The sequence below is a fragment of the Sturnus vulgaris genome, chromosome 16 (genome assembly GCF_052056855.1).
Source record: "Sturnus vulgaris isolate bStuVul1 chromosome 16, bStuVul1.hap1, whole genome shotgun sequence".
NCBI lineage: Eukaryota > Metazoa > Chordata > Aves > Passeriformes > Sturnidae > Sturnus > Sturnus vulgaris.
Window position 1 is genome coordinate 2,703,682 of NC_142258.1, and position 23,494 is coordinate 2,727,175.

The 23,494-nt window shown below is 53.9% G+C and overlaps 1 protein-coding gene across 9 annotated transcripts in view; it reads right to left on the reverse strand.

Annotated features, from left to right (window-relative positions):
* MPRIP (myosin phosphatase Rho interacting protein) overlaps window positions 1-23,494 on the reverse strand; it is a 73,217-nt gene that overhangs the window by 41,526 nt on the left and 8,197 nt on the right. For all 9 annotated transcript variants that reach the window (XM_014870942.2, XM_014870950.2, XM_088174269.1 and 6 more), the window contains exons 2-4: window positions 20,742-20,819; window positions 18,884-18,949; window positions 587-738 (exon numbers count right to left, since the gene is read on the reverse strand). In XM_014870942.2, the coding sequence (XP_014726428.1) occupies window positions 587-738; window positions 18,884-18,949; window positions 20,742-20,819 (296 nt within the window). The remainder of the gene's footprint in view (window positions 1-586; window positions 739-18,883; window positions 18,950-20,741; window positions 20,820-23,494) is intronic.

Below are 23,494 nucleotides of genomic sequence, written 5' to 3' on the forward strand. Positions count from 1 at the left end.
CACTGTGTGCTGGCAGCTTGGCTCTCCCAGGGTTCTGCACCTTCACCAGCACCAGCTTCAACCCCAGCTGGCATGTGAGTGATGGAAAAGGATGTTTCTAGGTCACCACCCAACACCTGGACTTGGGAAATTTACCCTGATTTGCTCGTTTTAGCGGTCTAATCTTCAGTGTCACTGAGCCACTGCACTCCTGTGATATTCCTGTGTTATTTTAATCATCCTTAGAGGTGAGATGCTCTGCTGGGACCAGGGAAGTGGGGAGCATCCACCCAGGACTCCACATCTGCTCAGGGATGGATGAAGACCAGAGGGTTTATGGCACTCAGGGTCAGACATGGCAGCCCCAGAATTATGAAACCTGCCACTGGTGTGGGGACAGCACCTGTGCCAGTGAGCTGAGTGGCTGATGGGATCCCTAAAAGCACTGTGGGGTCACCACAGCACCCATCATGAACCCCAGCACCCAGGATCAACCTGGGTATGCACAGCCACAGCACCCAGCCTTGATCAAAGTCCTACCCACCTTCCTCTTCCTCCTGGCTAATGGAAGAACCTGGGAGTGGCCCAGCCCCAGATGTGCACTCACCCACTGATGATCTCCTTGTTCTCGGCCCGGATGAAATGCTCCTTCTCCGGGGTCAGGATGCACAAGGAAAACTTCTGCCCTGTCCGGCTCTCCCCATCCACCACATCCGTGCACTGGTTCATGTTGATGGTGCCCTGTGGGAGGGTGGTCGGCTGCAAGGGAAAGGAGAAAGGAGCAACTTTAAGGAGAGAAGAGCAGAGGAGTGCAGAGCTGAGCCCTAAAACCTCTCCTGGAAGACATCAGGATCCTACACACCAAGATGCTTTGCCCACAAGTAACCAGATCCCATCTGTTTGCTGTGCCCAGTGCATAGCAAAGCTCTGTGCCACATATCTGCAGACACACACCAACAGCTACAACTGCTGCCAGACCAGGCTGGTCCACTGCTGCCAGCAAGGGGCTTCTTCTATGCCAAATATCCAGGGAAGGATGGCTGCCCTGCTGTGGCACCAAGGAAGGCACTGAGTGGCCAGCTTTGGGTCTGCAGCTGCAAACCCTCTGGACTGGTGGGGTGGCACCTGGGGACAGGGATGGTAAAGCAGCAAGATCCCACTGCCCTCAGCACAGGATGGCTCAGATAGACAGACAGACACAAGTGACACATCTTTCCCCATTAAAATTTAAAGAAAACACCACAGAGTTTGTCAGAGAGGGACTGCAGCATGGAAGGGACCTTGCTTGGTGGGTTTTCTGAACAGTGCCACCTCTCAGCCCCATAGCTCCAAGGAGACCTGGTGAAGTGGGACAGGTGGTGGCCCCTGTGGCCCAAGGGGACATTGAGGGACACCCAGAGGGGTGTCAGCACTGACAAGAGCTGACAGGCCCATCTGGAGCAGCGCTGGCTCATCCGATTACAGAGTATCCACCCATCCCCGGTGCCTGCAGCCCTCCCCCCCGAGCAATTCCATGGCTCCCACGTCCCCAGACTGCCTGTCCCCACCAGGATTGGTGACACTTCCAGCATCCCAAAACAAACCTGCACCTGAGACATCAATGACTGAGGGGGAGATCCCTCCGAGCTTCCAAAAACACCAAAGGAGGACCTAAAGCAGCCTGTGGACACCTCCTCGCCCTGCCAAAGCCTCCCTGTGCCCTCCAGATGGCCGGGCCAACAAGGAGACGGATTTCTGGCAGATGCTGTTAAGGTTTTTACCATGGAAACCAGCTCCCCTGCCAGCAAAACCCCTCCAAAAGCAGCCTGTGCCATATAAAGAAAGGGTGATGGGGGAGAACTCAACGGCTCCAGCCTACAAATCCAGAAAATTCAGATCAGACCCCCAGAGCCCTCATTTTAGCCATCTGTGGGTGGTGGGAAATAGCCCCTTTCCCCAGGAAAAAGGCTTTCCCTGCAGCTGTGTCCCTGGGTGGGAGCATTCTGTGACAGCCCAGGGATGGCAAGGATCCATCACAGGTGCTGCAGCATTGGGTACATGAATGGGACCAATTGTACATCAGGGACACCAAACCCTCCTCTTTTCCTTGTGGAAATCAGTATCCAGAGACCCCCCAGGATGGAGGGAGGGAAAGCAAATGCCCAGCCCCTCCACCCTGCACCGCCACGGGTAGTCAGCTCCTAAGAGGATTTTTTGTCTTAGACAACAAAAATAAAACCCCGCTTTCCGGGAGCTATAAAAACCCAACGGAAAAACTTTCTCCTGTTCCAAGTGGAGTCTTAGAAAAGTTTTTGTCTTGCTGGCCTCTGGCACAGCCAAGGCCTCCAGGACTGTAAGGCCCGGGTCCAACCTCCTTCCACTCCCAGAGCAGTTTTGCACCAGGGAATTCAACAATGACAGGGGAGTGAGGAGGAGGGAGGGAGCCCCAGTCCCAAAGGGGGATCCTGGGCTTTGTAAGGCCCCAGAGGGATTTGGCAGGGAGCTGGCACAGGAGGAGAGGAAGAACCAACACCCTCCAAGGCCATGGCAGCTCGGGCACACCCAGCCCTGACCGAAGCGTGCCGGGAGCAGAGGAGCCGGTTTGGGGCCCCTCCACTGCTGGGCTGGCCCTGCAAAGTGGTTTTGCCACTCAGCCCTCCTTGTGAAGGGTGAATGCTGGCATCTTGAACAGCCTGACACATGAGTCTCCATCCACCACTGCACCTCCGAGCCAGGACACCAGGAAAGAGCTGGGAACAAAGCTGGGAATGAACCTCTTCCACCTGCCCCAGGGATGAACCCTCCATCCCAAAGCAGCTCCCTGCACCCCACACTCCTCAGCAGCACCTCAAACCCGACAGACCAGCAGCCTTGCTCGCTTGGGATGTAAATTCCTTTACACCATTTGTTTCCTTCCTCAGAGGCAGCACAGCCACTTTGAAGTGAAGCAAAATGCAAAATGGTGCCTGGTGGAAATGCATGTTCACACACAAACTCCACCAAGGAAAAGGAGATGGCTTGGAACCCCTTCTTCACCTCTGAGCACCTGTTTCTGGGCTGGAGGGTTTCTAAAGGCTGGGGAACCTTGGAGAAGGATGAGCAAAGCTGGTCCCTAGCTATGTGAGGACCCTGTGGGTCCAGCAGTTGGAAAGGAATTAATAAATGCAGAAGCAGAGAAGTGTTGCATGGCAGAGACACCAAAACCACAGTGCTGGGATTTCAACCAGCCCTTGGAAGAGCAGATGCTTTGATACAAGGCTGAAGCCAGCATCAGACCCCAGGGTGGCTTTGTGCCTGGGTGAGGCAGGAGTGGATGCTCACACTCAGCTGCTGGCTGCTGCCAGTCCCCAGCAGAGGGACAGCCCCATCCCCAGGTGCCAGCCCTGCCTTTGCCCTCTCCCATGCTGCTGCCAATGGGATGGAGCCCACAGCTATCCCAGAACTGGATTTGGTGGGTGGGTGTGTCATTTAACTAGGGGTCGGAGTGGAAGCACAGCAGGAAGCAGAGGACACCATTATGGCCACCACCATCAGCTCTCCTTGAGGCCACCAGGTGCCTCCAGCCCAGTCACTCGAGCAGTCCCTGTCCCTCACCAGTACAGGAAAAGGAACACTTGCATCACAGGAGCAGCTCCAGCTCTCCAGGCTGCCAGTACCAGCAGAGGAACTGGAGACAAGGAACAATTGGAGACAAGGAACAATTGCGTTGCTGTTTCCCTCTGGAATGACAGAACCCTATTGACACACACACGTGCTCACAGCGTCCCTCTCCATAACACACAAAGCCTACAGAGTGCTCTCCTCCTCCTCTTCCTCCTCCTCCTCTCCCTCCCCGGGTGCCCAGGGCGTGAGTCATGCCAGGCTCTCCACATCAACAACACCAGCAGCCTCTGGATGAGACACAGGGATCTTTGGATGGATGCTCCTAGGATGCAGAGCTCAGCAGCAGCCCCCCTCCTTGGGCAGTGAAAAGGAGGAAAAGAAAGAATGGGGACCTCTTAGAAGCTTGAAGGAAGAAGTCCCAAGCAGGGCATTACTACATCCTCCAGCACAGTGCTGGATGCTTCGTGGGTTATGAATTTCCAGGTACAGGAGCTGACGCTGTAAATCAAAAGGGTTTATCTGCAAAGTCCCTCGCTTCCATAAGGCATTGCAAGGCTGAGGTAGAAAAACAGGATTATTTGAGGTAGAAAAACAGGATTATTTAGATTCAAAAATTTCTGATTTTTTTTTTTCCAAGGACATTCCCTGCCATTTCTAACACATGGAGATCATGGCAGCTTGATACAAGATACAAGGGAGCTTTGCTCAGGAGCTGTACACAGGATGTTTTGGAGCAGGTAATCCCATGGCCAAGCTCCAGAGGAAGGGCTCTGCCATGGCCTCCATGGGACATGGCCAGTGCTCAACCCGTTGTCCGGGGCTATTACACAACGTGGGTTGATGAAATCTGGAACACAACCTTTAAAGAAAGGCGATGGGGCAGGGGGAGGAGGAAACCAAACAAAAGGGACATTTTACTTTCTGCCAAGAACCAGGAGGGGAAGAGAAAAAAAACCAACAAAACAAACCACAACCATTTGTCTATCTCGCATGGCGGGCTGGTTGCCTTGGCACCGGGGCCTGGCTGTCCCAGGGGAGATCACAGCTCTGCTGTCCCACTCTGGGCTCAGGATCTGCCTGGCTCTGCCCTGGCTCCCAGCACTGCCCTGGAGCAGCAGCGAGCCTGAGGCGCCTGGGGAAGAGACATCCACACTGCCTCCATAAATGTGTCTTGACAAATGTTAATTCTCCCAGCTAAAATATTCATGAGGGTGGCTGCCGAGTGCTGCTCAGTTGAAGCACTCCTGAGTGCTCTGCAAAGGCAGCTCCTGTGTTTGCTAAAAGCCTCATCTATCCCAGTGCCCAGTGCTGATCACAGAGCTCCAGGCAGGATGCAAACAGAAGGGAGCAAGACCTCGCTGTCCCATCGTCATGGGCACATCAGGGCAACACGGAGACAACCACGGCTTGGGCAAGGGCACAGACAGAGCTTGGACACGCAGGTCCCAGCACCAGCATGGCACTGGGAGCCCAAACCAGAGCCACATCCACCATTCCCACCTGGAGGTCATCAAGAAAGCACCAACTCCTTGAAAAATCATAGAATCGTAGAAATACCTCCAACCATTAACCCAGGGCACTGCTAGGTCCTCCTCTAAACCATGTCCCTAAGCACCACACATGACTTTCCTGAACACTTCCAGGGATGGTGACTCCACCACTTCCCTGGGCAGCCTGTTCCTATGCTTGACCAATCCTTCATTAAAGAAATTTTTCTTAATATCCAATCTAAAACTCCTCTGGAACAACTTGAAGCTGTTTCCTCTTGTCCTAGCACTTGTTAGCTGTGAGAAGAGACTGACCCACACTTGACTACCACCTTTCAGGTAGCTGATGTAGTTGCAGAGGATCTATTTTCAGATGTAGAATCACCCCTTTTCAGCCACACAAAGCGAGGCATGACCTCCTAAACCCCAGCTGGGGATGCTCTGTGCACACACACAGGGCTGGCTCAGCCTGCCCAGAGCTGCCCAGGCGCCAGGCAGGCACGGCTGGCACAGCAGCAGGGCTTTAATGAGCCTTTTGGGCTTCCTGCCACCAGGCACGAGGCTATCGATAGGGCCACAACGGGGCTGGAGCGCTGTGCTGGGAGGATTTTATTACACTTATAGATCAGCTGGCAAGCTGAGCATCCTGGATTTATTAAATTAGACAAAGGCTCTTGAAAACAACCTCTGTGGGCTCTGCAAAAGGATGGAGTGGAGCAGTCACCCACTGAAGGGCAGCAGAAGGTTGTGCTCCCACATCCCCATGGCAGCTCTGCTTTCCCTGTGCCATCCAAGAGGCAGATATCTTTCTTGGCCACCTGAGCACACCTTTCTCACCTGCAAACTTCCTGTATCAGCATCTACTGCCCGTGAAAGCCACTGAGAAACCTCTGGCAATGCACCAGGCAATGGAAAAACAAGTTTTTATCACTGGTAGGGGAATCATAGAATCATAAAGGCTGGAAAAGACATTTAAGATCATCCAGTCCAACCATCAATTCAGCACCACCACCATGCTCACCATTAAAGCACATCCTCAGGTGCCACATCCACAGGGAGGTATCATGCAGCAGTACATGTCCCCTGCACTTCACTACTCACGCCTTGTGCCCCTGTGCAAGAAACAGGGGAATATGTCCCCAGATGTCATCACTGCCTGGATTGATCAGCCTGCCAGAAGCCATTGTCCCCTTTCACAGATGGAGGCACGAGCAGTGCTCTGCAGATGTGGCCTTGGCACCTGCCAATGTGCCTCTGCACTGGCAACAAACCCATGCCAGCACAAGAAGGGGACAGGACACTGGCCCTGGTGTGCAGCCAACAATGCAGAACATCCCCCAGATGGATAAATGCCACAAATACCACTTCCCCCAGAGCCACCACAGATTTCCCCACTGTTGACCCTGGCTCGTTCATCAAGGTGCCACAGCCAGCTCCTGAGATTTGTTTTGCTGAAGGAATTCTCCATAGCCCCAGGTCACCCACCCCAAGGAGGTGGGATGGGTTAGCAAGTGCCACACACACCTGTCCCTGCATGCCAGCCCCTGAAGAGCCCTCCTGAGCCTCCACCAGGACATGAAACAACGTCAGCTCCCCTTTTGCCAGTGGGATGGAATTTTCTTCCCTGGGGAGCAGTTTGAGAAGGGGGTGAAGTGCAGGGGCTGGGCAGGAGAGTTCAGCCAGGGGCCAGTTTTAAGCAGAGTCGGTGTTTATGTGCACAGACAGCGAGTCTAAACACTGAGCGAGGCCGGGAGCTGCGTGCGAACTGCCTGGCTGCACCCTCGGGCTCCTCTCCCACCCAGTGCCACCTGAGCCAGGCATGGGCAGCACCCATCCCAGGGGTGCCCAGGCAGCAAGTTTGGGGCCACACATCCCATTTACAGCCCTGTCCCCACGGGCACCCATCGGGTGAGCGGGTGCTGGAGCGGAGCGAGCCCGGCCGGGGCTGTGCGGAGGCTGGAGCCGGCTTGTCTTGGCCTTATAAGGCTATTTTCGCACTGCTCTTGCAGCTCCCAGCTGCTCCCCACTCCAAAGCAGGGTCGGAGTTGGCAGCCAGAGCCTAGCCTGCCTCCTTCCTGTTAACCTCTTTCCTGCTGAACAGCCTTTGAGGGGTCTGTGCATGGTGGGAACAGCCGTGTCCAGTCCTGGCACAACCACCCGAGCTGGGCAGGGAGGGTCAGCAAACCCAGTGGTGGTCACCAAGCCAGTTCAACCTCCCTCAGCACTGGTGTCTCACCCTCTAGATCCTCAGCAGCATCAACAAATTCAGAAGCCTTTCAGGGAAGCTTGCACCCACAGATTCCACTTCCAATGCTGCTGGTGAGGAAGAGGGAGACGGATGCAGAAAACATCGGCACCATGATGGGAGGAACAGCAAGGTCCCACCAGGATGGGGTATCCAGAGGCTGCTCTGAGTTGCCATCCCAGCTGTTTGTGAATCAAAGAAAAAGCAAAACGTTGTACAAGGAGCTCAGAGCATCCACTCAAGCCCCATCCCAACTCTCTGGGCACCAAAGCAGAAGCCCAGAAATGCACAGGCCTGCATTTGCCACTCCTGCAGTGCCAAAGGCACCACCTTGCAGCCCTGCAAACCCAATAGTTATTCTTTCCTCTTGCTCTATGGGATTTAAATGCATTTAAAATGCAAAATGTCCTCCTCCCCTCTGAGAAGGGGGGTGGGAGGAATATATCATAACAGATCCAACCCCATCTGCTCGCAGCTGCCAGCATGGCATCTTCCCTGCTCCCGGATGCACAGGCACAACAGCCAAAGGGGAAGCAAATATCTGCAGCCTTCCAGAAAGTTGTCATGGTAATCAGCCCCATGGCAAAAACCTGGCAAGACCACGGACAGACCAGAGCTTGGTGCAGGGATCATGACAGGAGTTCCCTGAAGAGGGAACTGCAATCATTTAGGAGTGGGAAGGAAAAATGGGCTTCATTTGCATCTTGATACTTGAATCTTAAATTGCACTGCTCCAAATTGGCCTTGTCAACTTTATCCCCCACCCCCTCGGTGTAGGAGACGAATCCCAGGTGGTCCCTGCACTGCATGCCAGGCACACATGTGCAGGAGCTCACCACCACCTCCGTGCTCATGGCCCTCCACAGCAGCGAGGGGCTTCACCAAACACCAGCAACCACATCTCCCGAAGGTCACCCACACACAAAGAAGCTCATACACACAGTGATGCCAATTTTGGACACAGCTCAGGAGAAGAAAAGCTTGGATCAAGGCAGGATGACCTCCACCCATGTTTGCCAGCCCTGTTCCACTGCAGCTGGACCTGGATTTCTGCTTCATGGGGGTGACTGAACATGACCCAGGTAATTGTCATCCAAGGAAAGCAGTAAATTAGATCAAATCCCTCCCACTAGTAAAGCCATCTCCCATCCAGCCTAGAGGGGAAGGAGGGATAGGTCTCCTCATCCTCAGCCATCCCACAGCCTCTCCTGCAAATGCAACCAAACAGAGGAATCAGTGCAAAGACACAGGGACAGAATGAGCCATCAGCAGCATCACAGCCATGAAGAGCCACCTCCAACAGCCATCATCTGGAGCTCTGGATGATTTCAGGCCCTGCAGCCCCCTTGGTGGAGTATCCCACTTTCACCCCCCAGCACTGTCAATACAGGGTCGTGTGCCAGTGCTCAACACCTGCAGAGGAGGAGAGGACAACCCTGGGGATCAGCAGCACCAGATCCACCGGAGGCTCGGGCAACTCCCACGGGTGCAGATGCTTCAGTGGAAGTTTTTGAATCCGGCCAAATTAGTCTGGAAATCTCATTATTCCCCAGCACTGCTCTTATGAGCTTTGCAGAGCTTCCTGCTGGGCTGGGAATACCAGGATGCTGGGCTCCCAGGGTGCTTGGGATCTGCAGCTGGAGGTGTGAGGGCCAACCCAAGCCAAAGAGCTTGGCTTGGCCAACCAAGCAGCAGCCACATCCTGCACCCCACACCCCTAGAGAAAACCCCACACCCACTCTGCATTGCTTTCAGACCAGCCTGGACCCTGCAGACCTTCCCAAAAGCTGAGGTGACGGCTGCAGAGGGTTTTCCAAACTTTGACCATTGGCCATCCCACCAAATGGCACAAAATGTGAGCCTTCTGGGCAGTTCCAAGGAGAAAAGTTCCCAACAGGCACACATAACTGTTGTGGGGCAAGGAGACCACCCAGCAGCAGCTTGAGCTGGGCTTTGCTGCCACAGGCATGATGCAGTGGAGCCACTGACACTGGTAGCAAAGAGCCATCCTGGCCAGGCAGGCACCACCAGGTTCACAGGCAAGTGGCACCTGGGGTAAAAAGTGCTTTAAATGCCCAGGAAAAATTTCAACTAACGCATGAGGCTGCTGGAACTGTCCCAGGGTTGCAGCATTTTCTCCCTAAACCTGCTGCTCACATCTGGCCCCTGTAGAGGAATACAGGGAGAGGATAAAGTCCACAGCCATTGTTCCCCTCCTTTGGGAGCAGCTGTACAATCCCAGCAGAGAGGAGCAATCTGGGGCTAGTGCATGTGAGGGTGATGAGCACAAGAGGTTTCTCTATCCCCCATGCCTGGGATGACTGACTTCACCCCCCCAGCACTGGCCTGTACATGGCATTAACCACCCATGCAAGCCCTCCCTCCACACATCTGCTCCATCCATAATCCCTGCTGTCCCTCCCCTAACAGGAAAGTAGCCAGGAAAGTGAACCAAAACCCTAATTATATCCCAGTAGCTCCCCAGCGCCCTGGTGATCCCTGGGACTTTATCGATGCAATCGCAGCAGGGCTGATGAAATGTGGAGGAAAGGGCCAAGGCTGGGTGTGCTCCAAAACTCCACCTTTTCTCTGCAGTCACACCATCACAACAGGTGGAAATCCCATATAAGCTCAGGATGCTGCTGGGTCACTTCTAAAACCACGCTGTGTGCCTGTTCCCTCTGTCTCCTCTGCCCAAGGACCAGTCACCCACAGCAAAGGGAACTGGGAGGAGAGTGGGGACAGCCCTGGGGCACAGAGGGAGAGCAGCCCACGGCCTCACTGCAGGTTCCCAGAGCTCTGTTTGGCCATAAAATCAGAGAGCCACAGCACTCAAGGCTTGGGGGGTGCAAGAGCCAAGACCCCCAGGGTCATGCCACAGAATCCCAGGGATGGTTTGGGTTGGAAGGGACCTTAAAGCCCATCCAGTTCCAATCCCCTGCCATGGGCAAGGACACCTTCCACTATCCCAGGCTGCTCCAAGCTCTATCCAACCCAGCCTTGGACACTTCCAGGGATGAAGCAGCCACAGCTTCTCTGGCCAACCTGTGCCAGGGCCTCCCCACCCTCACAGGGAAGGATTTCTTCCCTGCAGCCCCATGGCAAGGGGTGCCATGGCAGCAGAGATGGGGCCAGGAAAACGTGTGGGAGGAAAAAACCTCCATGGAAGGTGGGACCTTTCCAGCTTTCCCCAGCACATGGAGCACCCCAAGCCCCACATGCAACACCTCTGGCCCCGGACCTGCTCTCTTATGGCAGAGCACAAGGCTGTTAACACACTCCCACAAACCAGCTCTTGGATCAGATCCTGCAGGAAGGAGGTGAAGGGTAAGCGATTTACGTGATTTACCTACAGTAATTTCAACTTTCAGCAAGACTGTCTGGCTGTTTTATCTCGTTACCTACTTGCAGCCAGACTTCAGTGACTGGAGGGAAAAGCCTCCTATGTAGCTTTGAAGAAACTGGGCAAAATAAAAAGATCTTACAAAATACATATTACCAAGAGCGTATTCCTCAAGATGCTGTTATCTCATCCAGCATAAAGGACAAACAGTATTTTGATGGCATTTTTTTCTACTTTTTTTATCTTGCAGCCCATAGTAAGTAAATGGGCAAGACCAATAATCAAACCTGCCTGGAAATTCTCGTTTTTCACCAGAAATGCCTCAAAACAGCACAGGCAAAAGGGGGAAGATTCCTGCACTTGGTAACCCTGAGAAAAGCTGTTTACAAAAACCTCACTGAAGACCTCAGCATGTCTCCACGCAAGCAAGTTTTAACCTGACGTCCCTTTTACAGCCTCCAAACCTGATGAATAATTCATGCCTGGGATAAAGCAGAAATATCATATTCACCAATGCTTACCTAAGAGAGAAACAAGGACTGCAGATAAGTCATTTATTAACCCCAAACTGTGTTGCTGCTTGAACAGAGGGCACACCTCTTGGCTTTTGGTGAAAAATCACTCCTGAGCCGAGGCAAGAGCACGCTGTGCTCAAACTCAAACCCTTGTCCTGGGCTCAGTGGGGGAAAAGCCCCCAGGAGCAAGGCTGGGAGCTGCCACCTCCGTCCTCCTCCTCTTCCTCCTCCTCGGGGGTCGCAGCTGCCCCTTCTCCATCGATGGGAAGCCCACAACCCCGTGCTCGCCCACGGCTCCAGCCGCTTTCTCAGGCATTCCAAAATTTGGCCGGAGTCTCTTTTTGCAGCACACCCCCTTGCACGGCTGGACGCCTGCCTAATTGCGTATTTATTTATTTCTGCATTTTCCCAGCTCCCCGCACACACTGGCGAGGGGTGGAGGGGGGGGTGGGGAAGCCAAGGCCGGCTCCCACCAAAAAAAAAAAAAAAAAAAAAAAAAGAAAAAAAATATTTAAAAAACCAAAAAAGAGGGAGTGCAGCTCCCCAAATTCCCCGGAGGGTGGGAGGAAGCCGGGGAAGCGCAGGGCTGGCTGGGAAAGGGGTGGGAGCGGGGGGCAGGAAGGGGGGACGCCGGCGGCATCGCCCACCCCCTTTGCTTTGTGCGCGCTTGGGGAAATTAAAAATAGCTGCGTCCAAAGAGTGGCTGCAAGCGCCACAAAGAGCGTGTTGAGCGGAGGCAGCTGCAAGCTATTTGCTGCCCCTGGTAATCAGCATCTCGGCTTGCAGAGCCCCTCCGGCCCCCCCCAGCCCCTTCCTCCCCTGCCAGAAGCTGCCGCTGCCTTTCTCCAACCCACATATGTCATGTCAACAATCAATGAATGCAGGATCTCTGCCGAGGAAAAAAAAAAAAAAAAAAGGGGAACGCGCTTTGATTTTTTGGAGCAGCTTTGTTGCCTTGTTCCATTCACGTCCTTGTCTCCTCTCTGAGTTGTCACTGAGGGGTTTGCAGCACTGAATCCCAGCAGGCAGTGCCAGGATACCTCACAACCCTCAGCGATGTGCCAGCTGCTGGGATGCTGCTTCTTCTAGGAGCAGGGAAAGCGATGCTATTAGCCAGCATCACCCTACCTGTAGCCCACATTCCACTGGTGGTCCCTCAGTGACCTGATCTGGTGGCCAACAACACGGCTGGAAAGAATTAAACCTGACCCCATCCCCAGCACATGGCTGCAGCTGGTGGGCTCAGGGTTGTTCTGCAGGCACCTCGTTTCACATCCCCTCCCCAGCACCAAGCAACAGCAGGGTGAAAAAACGGTGTTTTTGTTGGTTCCTTGGGTGGTTTGATAGTTCATGTGTGGGACTGGCACGGCCACCCAGGGACTGGGGGATTCTTGGGAGTCCAGCATTTCCCTGGCTTGGAAAGAGCTGGCATCAGCTGCCCCTTCCTCTGCTGTCTGGAGGGACCACGGGGCCCATGTGAGGGTAACTGCTCAGCCTTAGCTGTGTCATTTCACTGCCAGCCCTGACATCTTCCCTCCTAAATGCCATCAGAGCTTCATTTCCACATTAACCTTTTACAGTAGATACAATTTTTCCTTCACCAAGAGCCCACGGCCAGGCTGGAAGCCACAGGTCCAGGAGTCAGAAAGGAACTCCAGCTGCTATGAGTGCCTCTTCCACTCCTCCCCCCCACGAACAAGATAAATGCAATCTAAACTCCAGCTCACTTCCCTCGCTGCTCTGGCACACGTCTTCTACAGAAACATCTTTGCTAGGTCCCGAGGGACGAGGAGTGGGGAAAAAGCAGAAGGATGGAGCCACTTGAACCTGTCCTCGCTGCTCAGCCTAAGAGAAATTCCAGCTTTGTGGCTCGCCCTGCAGAAGACAATAGGGGCTGTGTTGTTTCCAGGAAGGAAGCACCTGGGCCAGGTCATCAAAGCAGCTTGTGCTAGGAGGTCGCTGGCTGCATCGAGCTTTCAACTCCACTTTCATCCTCTTTCTGCCTGTTAACTCCCAAACCTCCCACCATGGACTGTTTCACACCGGAGCCTCTCCGAGAGGGTCCTGCAGCCACAAAATGACCTTCCTGGGAGGCTCGGATGTGGACGACAGTGCTCTCCAAAGCTCACAATAAACCCAGGCACTTTTGGGGCCCCAGTGATGGTCCCTGACCATTGTCAGTTGCCAGGACTTGTGACGGAGCCATTCCTAGAGAAGACCTTCGTGTTCCCTCAGCCCTCTCCCAAATTCTTCTGCAGCTTGGGAGTTTCACCTTCCCAAACACACTAAGCCAAACTAAAAAGACATAAAACAGAAGAGGGTTCAGCAAATGTAGGGAACCATTCCTGGAGGAGACCACGGGTGTCCTGACAGCAGGATCCACCTCCTGCAGCAACTGGGGCCAGACACTTGGAGCAGAGAGAAATGGGAAGAAATGAACACCCCAAAGTCACTGTTACAGGATCCCCACACCCAACCCCAGTAATGACACTTGCATCAGCATCAAGACAGACATTAATATAAAACCACAAATGAAGATTGGTGTATCTTCCTCTCATCCCCTCCAAGGCTGCCTGGTCCTGGCTTCAGCAATGTCCTGGGAAATGAGTTCCCAGGGCTCCCTGTAGGTTCATGAGTTATTTTTCCCCAAAATCAGTATTGAAAATTAAGCATAACAAATTCGTCAAAGATCTCTGAGCTCTGTCCACAGTCACCAGCACTTGTGCTGTCTCTGCATCTCCTCTAGAGCAGTCACAAGGATGTTCTCTGTCCCCTCTCCCTTGCACCCTGATTTCAGGTGTCCCCTTCCTGCCCAGCTTCCCTGAGAAGAAAGGATCTCTGCTTTCCAATTTTCCCATCATTTCCTTATTGCTATGGCATCTTCTATGAGATACACCCACATAAAACCTCCTCACAGATCACTGTCTACCCTGACTTGACTACATCCAGTCTTGGAAAAAAACTGGGATGGGGGTCCCTGTCACCATCTGAGCCTCACAGTCACTCCCACCCAGCCTTCCTGTCTCTGCTTACTTTAAATTTCAAACACGCTTCGATTCAAGCCAAAAGCTTTTTATGCTAAACAGAAACTGAAAGTCTTGATCTGGCAAACAGAGGCACTGGCAAAAATGGGGGGAAACCACTGGGGATGAGGGGAATGGGGTTTGTAAAGAGTGGTGCTCCCACGGAGGAGGAGGGCTTGGAAACACTTAAATGGCAAAATGTGTGGAAAAAGTAAGGACAGAGAGGCCAGGATGTTTAAGGTTCGTTTTTAATCCCTGCCAATGAATTTCAATTCTGTGCCAGAACTGAAGTAAAATGCTTTGATCTAAAAAGGAGGAAAAAAAACACACACACACACGGGTTCTTGGCTTCTTAAAACAATACAGATGACAAAGGAGGTAACTACAATGAAAATTAACGCAGCACAGCTCTACTGACAGTGACATTTTTAAATGCCCCTTTCCTCCAAATAAAGAGGTTTTTGGAGGGGGGTGAATTAGGAAACAATAATTACAGAGGTCTGTGGATCACAGCATCACCGAGCATGCATCCCTTCCTCTGATCCCCCTCCAGCTGCCACCAATGCTTACACCATTCTCTTTTTTTACTCATTTATCAGTTCCTTAGGTTTCTGTGGCCAGGAGTGGGGCCTGAGGCTGAGCAGGTCTCCAGATGTGACCCCACAGCTCTGCTGTGTAGTGCCAGACCTCCCACCTCTGAGCTGGCCTCTCTTCTCCTATTTATACACCCAGCCCAGGGGTCCCACTGCTCCCCTAACCATTCCCAGATGCCAGGCTGGCCTCACTCTTCATCCACCCCAGGCCCATCAGCTCCCAGCTCCCTCTGCACCTCCCTCCCTGCCACCACAGGCTGGAGGAGCAGGGATGTCTGCTCCATTGTACTGAGGTTAATGACATTATGATCCATCTGAGATCCTGATTTAGGAGCAGGACCACGCTGCTGTGAGCTCAGGAAAGGTCTGCAACATCACCATGGAGGACACAACCATCCAACCCCAGCAAACTCTGGTATTGAGGTGGCTGACTACTACTTCAAGCATCCTCCTAGATCCCTTCCCAATTTCACAGATCAATTTGACTCCAGCAAGTAAGGAGCAGAGAAGAGACAGGGCTCACACATTTCATCAAGTTGGGAAGTACCAGACACAGACTGAGGTCAGCTTGTTGCAAAATGGGTGTGTCATGCCCAGGGATGCTCCTCCTGAATCCCTGCAGGGAAACTAAAAGAGCCCATCCAGAAGATGCTCTCACCTTGCCTCTCATTCACAGCACCAGCAGGTTTGAGATGCTCCCAGACAAGCTTGAATTTTGTCTTGTTTTCAAACCAGCATATGCACAAAGCAAAAAACTTCTAAATTAATAGTCTCAGCTACCAAAAGGAAGCCTGATGTGACACAAGAATACTCCCAGGGAGGATGCAAAATGCCAACCCAGTATAAATCCCAGCTCAAAAGAAGTGGCACAGGGATAAACTGAGGCACAAAGACAAAGCCTGGCCCTGGACATGCAGTGACTCATAAAGAAGCTGGCCTGGAGATCCAGACCCACTCCTCTGACCTGCCCCAGCCACGGGGCTGGATCCATCCCCAGGCAGTGTCTGAGGCCACAGGCCCACCTGCAGGCTGAGGGAGGGACATGGCAGTGCTCTCCATCCCCACAAACCCCCTCCTGCCTTTCCATTCCCACGCAGACAGGCTCTATTTATAGAGACCTCGGCCGCTAATTATAGATCCCAGCAATCAAAACAAAAGGAGGCAAAAGCTCTGCACTTGCCACTCGCTGGCTCTGGCCCCTGAGCCCGGCACTATTCTTGTGGCAGATCCCATATCCCAACCAAAACCTCCCAGACCACCCCAGCACCACAGTACTGGGCTGCTCTCCCACGGCAGTGGTTTCACTGGAGACCACAGGGCATTTTACCAGAACTGAAACTTGTCCTTGGACACTCACAACAGAGCAGCTCAATCCCAAGCCTGTCCCTGATTTCTTTCCTGCTTTCTCTCAGTAAGAGTGGCTTTGTCATCCTCCTGCTGCTGCAGAGAAGCATCAGCCCCTGTCATCATCAGTCCCAGCACGAAGGTTTATCAAACAGGAGCAAGCCACCACTGGGGTGCAATCCTGGATGTTCAGCATGGGAAGGCATCCCCAAGTGATCACACAACCTCCACATCCACCCACAGTTGGGAGGCAGGAATTTCTGCACGTCTGAGCAGGCTCAGCCTAGCCAGGGCTCAGCAGAGCTGGGAATGGCTGCTGACAGAAGGGAAGGGAGTGGGATCTGCTGGGCATTCCCAGTGGCCAGGCTGGTTCTGAGTGCCACCAACTGCACCCAACCTGAAAGAGGGAGACCCCAGGGAGAGAGTCTGGCAGCTCAGCCTGGTCCAAGGGGATGAAGGTCCATAGATTATGCAAATTCTCCCCATCACAGCCATCATGCAGAATTCATTTTGTTTTCAGACTGGAACTATGGCAGAGCAAGGACAGACAGAACAAGGGACACACAGAAAGAAGGTGGTCAAGCAGGAGCACAGACTCAGGATCAGCTCTGGGATATCCCTGGGCAGTTCTCAGGAGAGAGCTGGATGCCAGCAGGGCAGCTGTTGCCTGCTTGTCACACCTTCCAAGCCCAAAATGCTCCAATCCAACACCAAACTTTACCCATCCCATGGCAAAAGGCTCCCTGTGCCCAATGGTGGCCCATTCCACGGTCTCTGAGTACCAACCACAGCACAAACATTTCTGGGGACTCCCTGAGGTCTCCTCAACCTGGGCTTGTGCTCTGAGCTGCCCCTCCACACCCCACTGCTCTCCACCCTGCCGGGAGCCAGGAGCAGAACCTCCCTGGCCAGGCACAGGAATGTTTCCATCAGCATCACTAGCCCAGGACTCCCCTCACAAGCTCACCCCTCCCTCCAATTCCACTTTTAATAAGAGCAAAAATTGCCAAACCCACAAAATTAATGTCTGAAAGGTTCAAGCAGAGCCATTCAATCCCAGCCTGTGACTGCCTGGGAGGTCTCAGGCCGGCTCCTGCACGCTCCAGAGGCTGCTCTGCACCGAGGCTCCCACAGGACCCCCACCCAGCTCAGTGGGGCACACTGGGGGAGAGCATTCCTGAGTGGACTGCTAAGTGTATCCCTCATGGAAAAAACAATGTCTGTGCTGGCACCCCATGGATGAGGCCACAGCCCTGTTACTCCTCACCAGGCCACGGAGGGGAACAGGGCAAGGAGCTGGCACAGCTAGAGGAGAAGAAAGGCCAGGAGGGTATTTTTATACCATGTGTCAAACCCCAGTGAGGAGGAAGGATCCATTACAGTTTCCTCTATCTATGACTATGACACGGCCAGACCCTCCTGGGATCATCAAAGCACAAGCATCCATGGGGCAGTGAGTCCAGGAGCCAGCACAGTGGTGTCACACTGCCTGGGACACCATCCCGTGCTGCACATGTGTACCTTCCCTTTTTCATTTGTATTTTTTCACTTTTTCCCTCCTCGAGGGGAAAAAGCCCAACAGGTGCCTGGAGAACTGCAGGATGCTCCTGCTGTCCTCTGGGTGCTCTCTGGCAATGGCCCCTGTGGCACAGGGCTGGGGCACTGCCTGTCTGCTTCTGCCCAGATGCAGCAGAACCTGGGGCAGGTCAACCTCCTCAGGACGCAAAACAGCAAAAAAAAATATTCCAGATTGTGTTTCCCAGCCTTCCTGCTCCTCTGCCTCAGACTGGGGAATCTCCCTACTCCACCCAGACACAAAGCACCCTCCTGTCAGTATAAGACAGGAAACACCAGCCCAGCACAGAGTCAGGTTGCTGACACTGAAAATGTATTAAAGCCTCCACTGCTCCTACCCAAGACATTTAAATTATTTAGGGCACTTGGACCAACCCCAAGTAAAAATACAAACAAACACAGCATGAAATCTGAGCCACACTCGCCGTGCCTCCTCATTCCACGGTGCCCTCACAGGAGGCACTGGAGGAGGACCAAGGCACACTGACCTCGCAGGGAGCCTCCCTGCCACAGACACAGGTCCCCATGTGTCCCTGTCCCACAGGTGTGCTGTCTCCAGCTGGCTTCCTGAGCCTCCTGCCCAGGCAAAACCCAGCACATGGGTGCTCAGCCTTGGGCACCCTCCCGTGGGCTTGCTGTAGCCAGCAGGATAGATCAGCAGTCCTGGCTGCTCCTGGGATTGACCTACTGGGCTCTTCAGCCCCACTTTGCAGCTCACAGGGGATGGGTTTCCCTTCCTTTGATCCCCTTTTACTGATGGGAACAGCGCTGGTGACAAGCTGCAGCTCCAGGGCGGGCAGGCAGTGGGAAGTTGTTCCAGCTGACCTACTTTCCACGGGCATTGCTAGGCAGGGCCTCCTTCTTGGACACTGCCAAGGTGATTCACCACAACCAAAACCCAGCTGGCACTGGGAAACCGGGCAAAAAGGACGAGGAACGACCTTGGGGACCCCCTTCAGCACTTCCTACCAGCGTGGGATCTGTCAGCAACTGCTGAATCCCACGCCAGGCGGGACTTGCTCGCCTCTGAAAGGCTCACCATCCTCTGCAGAGCGGCCACTGAGCTCCCACACAAACCCAGCCTGGCACAGAGTCAAACCCAGTGAGCACAACTCTCCTCCAGCTTGGCAGAGCACTCCAAGGGCAGCAGATAACCCAGCTGATCCCCAGACCTGGACACAGCCAGGCAGCACTCACCATCTCGTCGAGGGCATAGCGCAGCAGCCCGTGCTCGTAGAGGATGAAGAACCGACGCTGCCATTTCTGCAAGAGAAGACATCGAGGTGGGTCATGGCAGTGCCCACCAGTCCCTGGGCCTTGCTGGGAGCACTGGAGCTGCACAGCAGCTGGCAGAGCACTGCCAAAGGTCTGTGTGCACCAGCCCACACTGCCCAGTGCTGACTGCCTTGAGTTCTGGCAACCTTGGGACCTTGGCCACTCCCTGGGGAGCCCGTTCAGTGCCTGACCACCTTCTGGGGAAAGAAACTTTTCCTAATATACAAACTGAACCTCTCCTGACTCAGGCTCATGCCACAAGTATTGGGGACACCAGAAGGATCCCCAAACTGAACCCTCAGCTTCATCCTGCATCATCTATTCCAGCATCCAGTGCTGGAGGGTGACAGGGTGTCATGTCAGATGTCCCCCAGCAGCCAATGAGCTCAGTCTGGGTGGTGGCTGCACTTATGGCATGGCACTGCCCAGGCAATCCTGGCACCATGCTGGCACTGCTGCCTCTGCAGCTGCACAGCAAATCAGATTGGAGAACTGATCTGGCTGGAAAGCTGCCTTTTTTTTTTTTTCATGTGTGCCAGGTTGTTTTCAGCCAACAGCAAAAACTGGTTGAGCAGGCTGAAATAAAAAAGTCCTGGATTCATAGCCCCAGTGCAGCAATTCTTATCTCATTTTTCTCAGCCCTTTGGGCAAAGTCCAGGATGCTCAGGGACAAGCAGAACTATGGAGAACCTTGTGGATCTCCACAAGCCCCAGCTTAGCAGGCAGCCTGCGTTTTGGGGAGACCTGGGTCCCACGTCCCCTTTATAGGGGCCAGCCAGCCTATGACAAGCTGTGACTCCAAGTAATGACCCATATACCCCAGGCTGAACTACGAACTCAATTCTTGCTCATTCGGGAGCGATTTTTTTTATTATAAACAGCTCCGAGAGCGTTTTGGCTGCATGACAGAGGGTTCACGGACCATTGCCATCCCTCCCACGCACAAGACAGCCCCATCCTGGCAGCCTCAGCAGCAAGCTCCCTGCAAGACAAGCCTGGGGACAGGCTGCAAGTCCTCGTCACAAGCCAGCAGTGAAAGGACATCAGCCTGGCCACATCCTTCTGAGCCTCACACTCCCCAGGACAGGAAAGTGGGGGATGCTCTGACCCCACAGGATGCTGCTGTTTCTGCCAGGCATGAGAAAACCCCTTTGGGAAGGAGCTGAGTGTGTCCTGCTCTGTATGCAGGTCCCTGCTGCTAGCACTTGGCTTCAGGGCTCTGCAGGGTTATAGCAAATGGGAACCACCACTCAGCTCCTTCCTTGCTACAGGACCTGCCTGACACTGGCATATCCACGCTAGGGGATGGGATGCAGCCTCTGTCTAGAGCTCTGGGCACGCTCATGATGAGCTGCAGAAAATAAAGCACTTGTTTCCAAGCCCCAAAGGAAAACTAGGAGCCTTTCTGATGGTCACAGCACAGTTCACACAGCCCACACCCCACTGCCTTCCTGGCAGCATGGCACGTGTCAGGCAAACCAGAGCAGCATCAAAACATTAAAAAGCAAAAACAAGTAATAAAATTGCACAGACTGAGCACCTGCAGTGCCCCAGGCTGCTGCCCAGCATGGGAGACCGTGCATCCCAGAGAAGGCATTCCAGCCTTGCTGCCGGAAACATCTCCCAGCTTCCTGGTTTGCACAAGGGGATGGGTGCACGGAGGTGCCTTTTGCACTCCCAGGGTCACAGCCACCGCCATGGGTAGGGACAGCCCTTGCTGCTCCTCCTGCCACACACACCAACGTCATGGGGAGGAGATAGATGTCTGAGCTTCACTTACCCGGGAGCGATGGACGGGGTTGTCAAAGTCCGTTCCTTCCGGGGCCAGCAGCAGCCAGCCACCATAAATGGGTTTGGCCTGTAAAGAAACAGCAGAGAAACACTCACACACAGCAGAAAATGGCTCAACATGGAGCAGCACCACAGGGAATCAATGGTCATGGACCACAGGGAACTGCAGCAGCCCCAGCACGAAGGCAGCTGTGTGAGCTCAGCCTCCTGCACGCAGGCAAACGCAGCCTTCCCAGTGTAGGGAACGTGGTGTCTGATGGCAACCCGTAGTGTGACACACACTGTGTGCCAACAGCACTGAGACGAGGACTCGGGAGGAGGCAAAACCCCAGCCACAAACTCCAAACACAGCTGCTCCTGCATGGCACCGTGCCCGGAGCACCAACCTCCCGGGTACTGCTGAGCCCATCCCCACCGCCGGCTCTTCCCGACGCCATCGGCAGCGTGCCTCTACTCCAAAGCAAAAACACACTCCAAAGGAGAGCTCCATGTTTTCCGTTCGTTAATTAAGAGAGGAAAAACTACCCAGTGCTGGCAGTTCTCCAGCTCCCAGCCGCTTCCCGTGCCGTGCACATCCCAACTCCTGCTTCCCTGCAGGGCCAGCCCCTGCCAGCTCGCTCCCCCCACCAGCAGCGTCCAGCGGCCCACGGCTGAGCACACAGGAAGGTCAGAGCCAGGAGGAGGGAAAACAGCTCACTGAGCCAGCAGGGAAGAGAAAGGGAAAGAATACTCGGAAAGAACCTTGCAGCACTGCCGTATGTCAGTGGAAAAAGAATATCCAGGCTCTTTCCACCGGTGGCTTGGATGCAGAAGTTGCCAGGGTGAAGCTGACCCACGGGAAGCAGTGGGATGGGGATGGGCACTGGGCATGTCCTCCCACACAAAGTCCTGCAGGCACTGCTCCTGCTGCCTTGTCAAGCTGTAAATGATGAGCCAACACCTGGCAAGGGCTGGGGCCAAATCCTGCTGCAAGAGTGGCAAGGCATTGCCACACCAGCAAGGCGGCTCCACAGATACCAAGACAGACCAGGAGGGAGAAAACCCAGGGAAGATCCAGCTCCAGGAGACCCTGGGTCTGGGAACACTGCTTTCCACCACGGAACATCCATGCACGTCTATCCTGGCCCAGCCAAAAAGTCATAAGGACACACAGTCCCAGATCTTCTCTAACTTATTCAGTTAATCTTGTTGCTTTCATTCTTTTCTGTTCCTTAAAGTTTAAAACTGTTTCCAATCCAGTACCTCCCCTAGATTCTTCCTGCCAGTTTCTGTGGTTTTGTAATGTTAAAAAAAAATTTCCCCTCTGGAAAAATCCCTGCAAACAATAGAAGAAACTGCCTATACACCAGAAACTGTCAAATGCATGAACCACTGAGTAAGCAAACTGGAAACACGCCGGAGGAGACCTTTTGCTGTTTATAAAGTGAAAAGAAATAACAAAATCTCTTATCCCCTTCACAATATGACATACCAGCTCGAGGTGTTGCTCTCCCAGCAGCTGGGAAAACATGATTTGAGAAGACCTTCCTTCCTTCCTCCTTTAAATGAGATTTAAACCAATGAAAACGAAGCGCTGGGATTGGGATCCAATTTGGGGGAGTTAAGGGGGCCCAGGGCACCCCTACACCTGTTCCCACGACCCCATTGGGGGCACAGAAAGGCACCTGTGTGCACCACAACCCTCCCTGGGTTTGGCAAAGAGCCCGGAGCCCCCCGCCACCCCTGCCCAGCTCACCTGGATGCTGGTGCCCTGCTCGCCCATGGCCCCCATGCCACCTCCAGCTGCTCGGCACCGCTCCGTGCCCAGCTCCGTGCCCGTCTCGGTGCCGCCCACGCTGCCAGCGCCCCGCAGGTGAGCCAGGCTCTGCCACACCCCCGGCACACCCCGCCCCGTGCCCCCACCCAAAGCCGCCCGTGACGCATCCGTGCCCACGCGATGGGAGGACTCCAGAGCAGGGGATCCCGGTGCTCCCGCCATGCCTGGGAAGAGCCAAACATCCCAAATTTCTCTGGTGTTTTACAGGGGAAAAGCAGAATTGCAAGTGACTTATGATGACCCATCAGAGACCATTCAATAGGTCACTGTAACAGGAAACGGGGTCCCTAAATTCCTCTGAGAGAACTTAGGGTGAGCGCTGAGCAACTGGAGCTTGAAAAGATCTTAGGAGTGGCCTCCACCATGCAGGAACAAGAGGATGACAGTGACAACAGCACATGACGTCCCCAAGGCTTGGCACGACCACACCAAGGCAGCACCCTGGCAATGCTCTGGACAGCTGAGCTGCAGTCAGGGCTCAGCCCTCCTCCATCTCCCAGTTTTTCCATCCTTCAGTTTTCCCTTCCATGCCCCAGCACAGCTCCTCACAAAGAGCAACTGCTCAACACAGCAAAGCCCCGTGAGCAAAAAATTCTCCCTGACACAAGCCACAGCACTGCAGCCACACAGCATCCAGCCTCAGTGACAGGCAGCAGGCAGGTCCCAGTGCCATATCAGGGACAAAGTAACTGTGAAACCAACCGGGACACCCTCACTAGGCCAGCAGCAAGCAGCCTTAACCCAATATTACAGGCATGAAGTCCTGCCCTACCTCAGTCTGGCTCACAACCCCCAGAAGACATTATTTTGCCTTCAGCCATTCCAATTTTAGCTCAAACTGTCTGTAAATAAACACCGAGCACCTGAAATACACACCCTTAACATAGAGCATGGTCATTTCTGTACCAGCATCATAAATAACCACC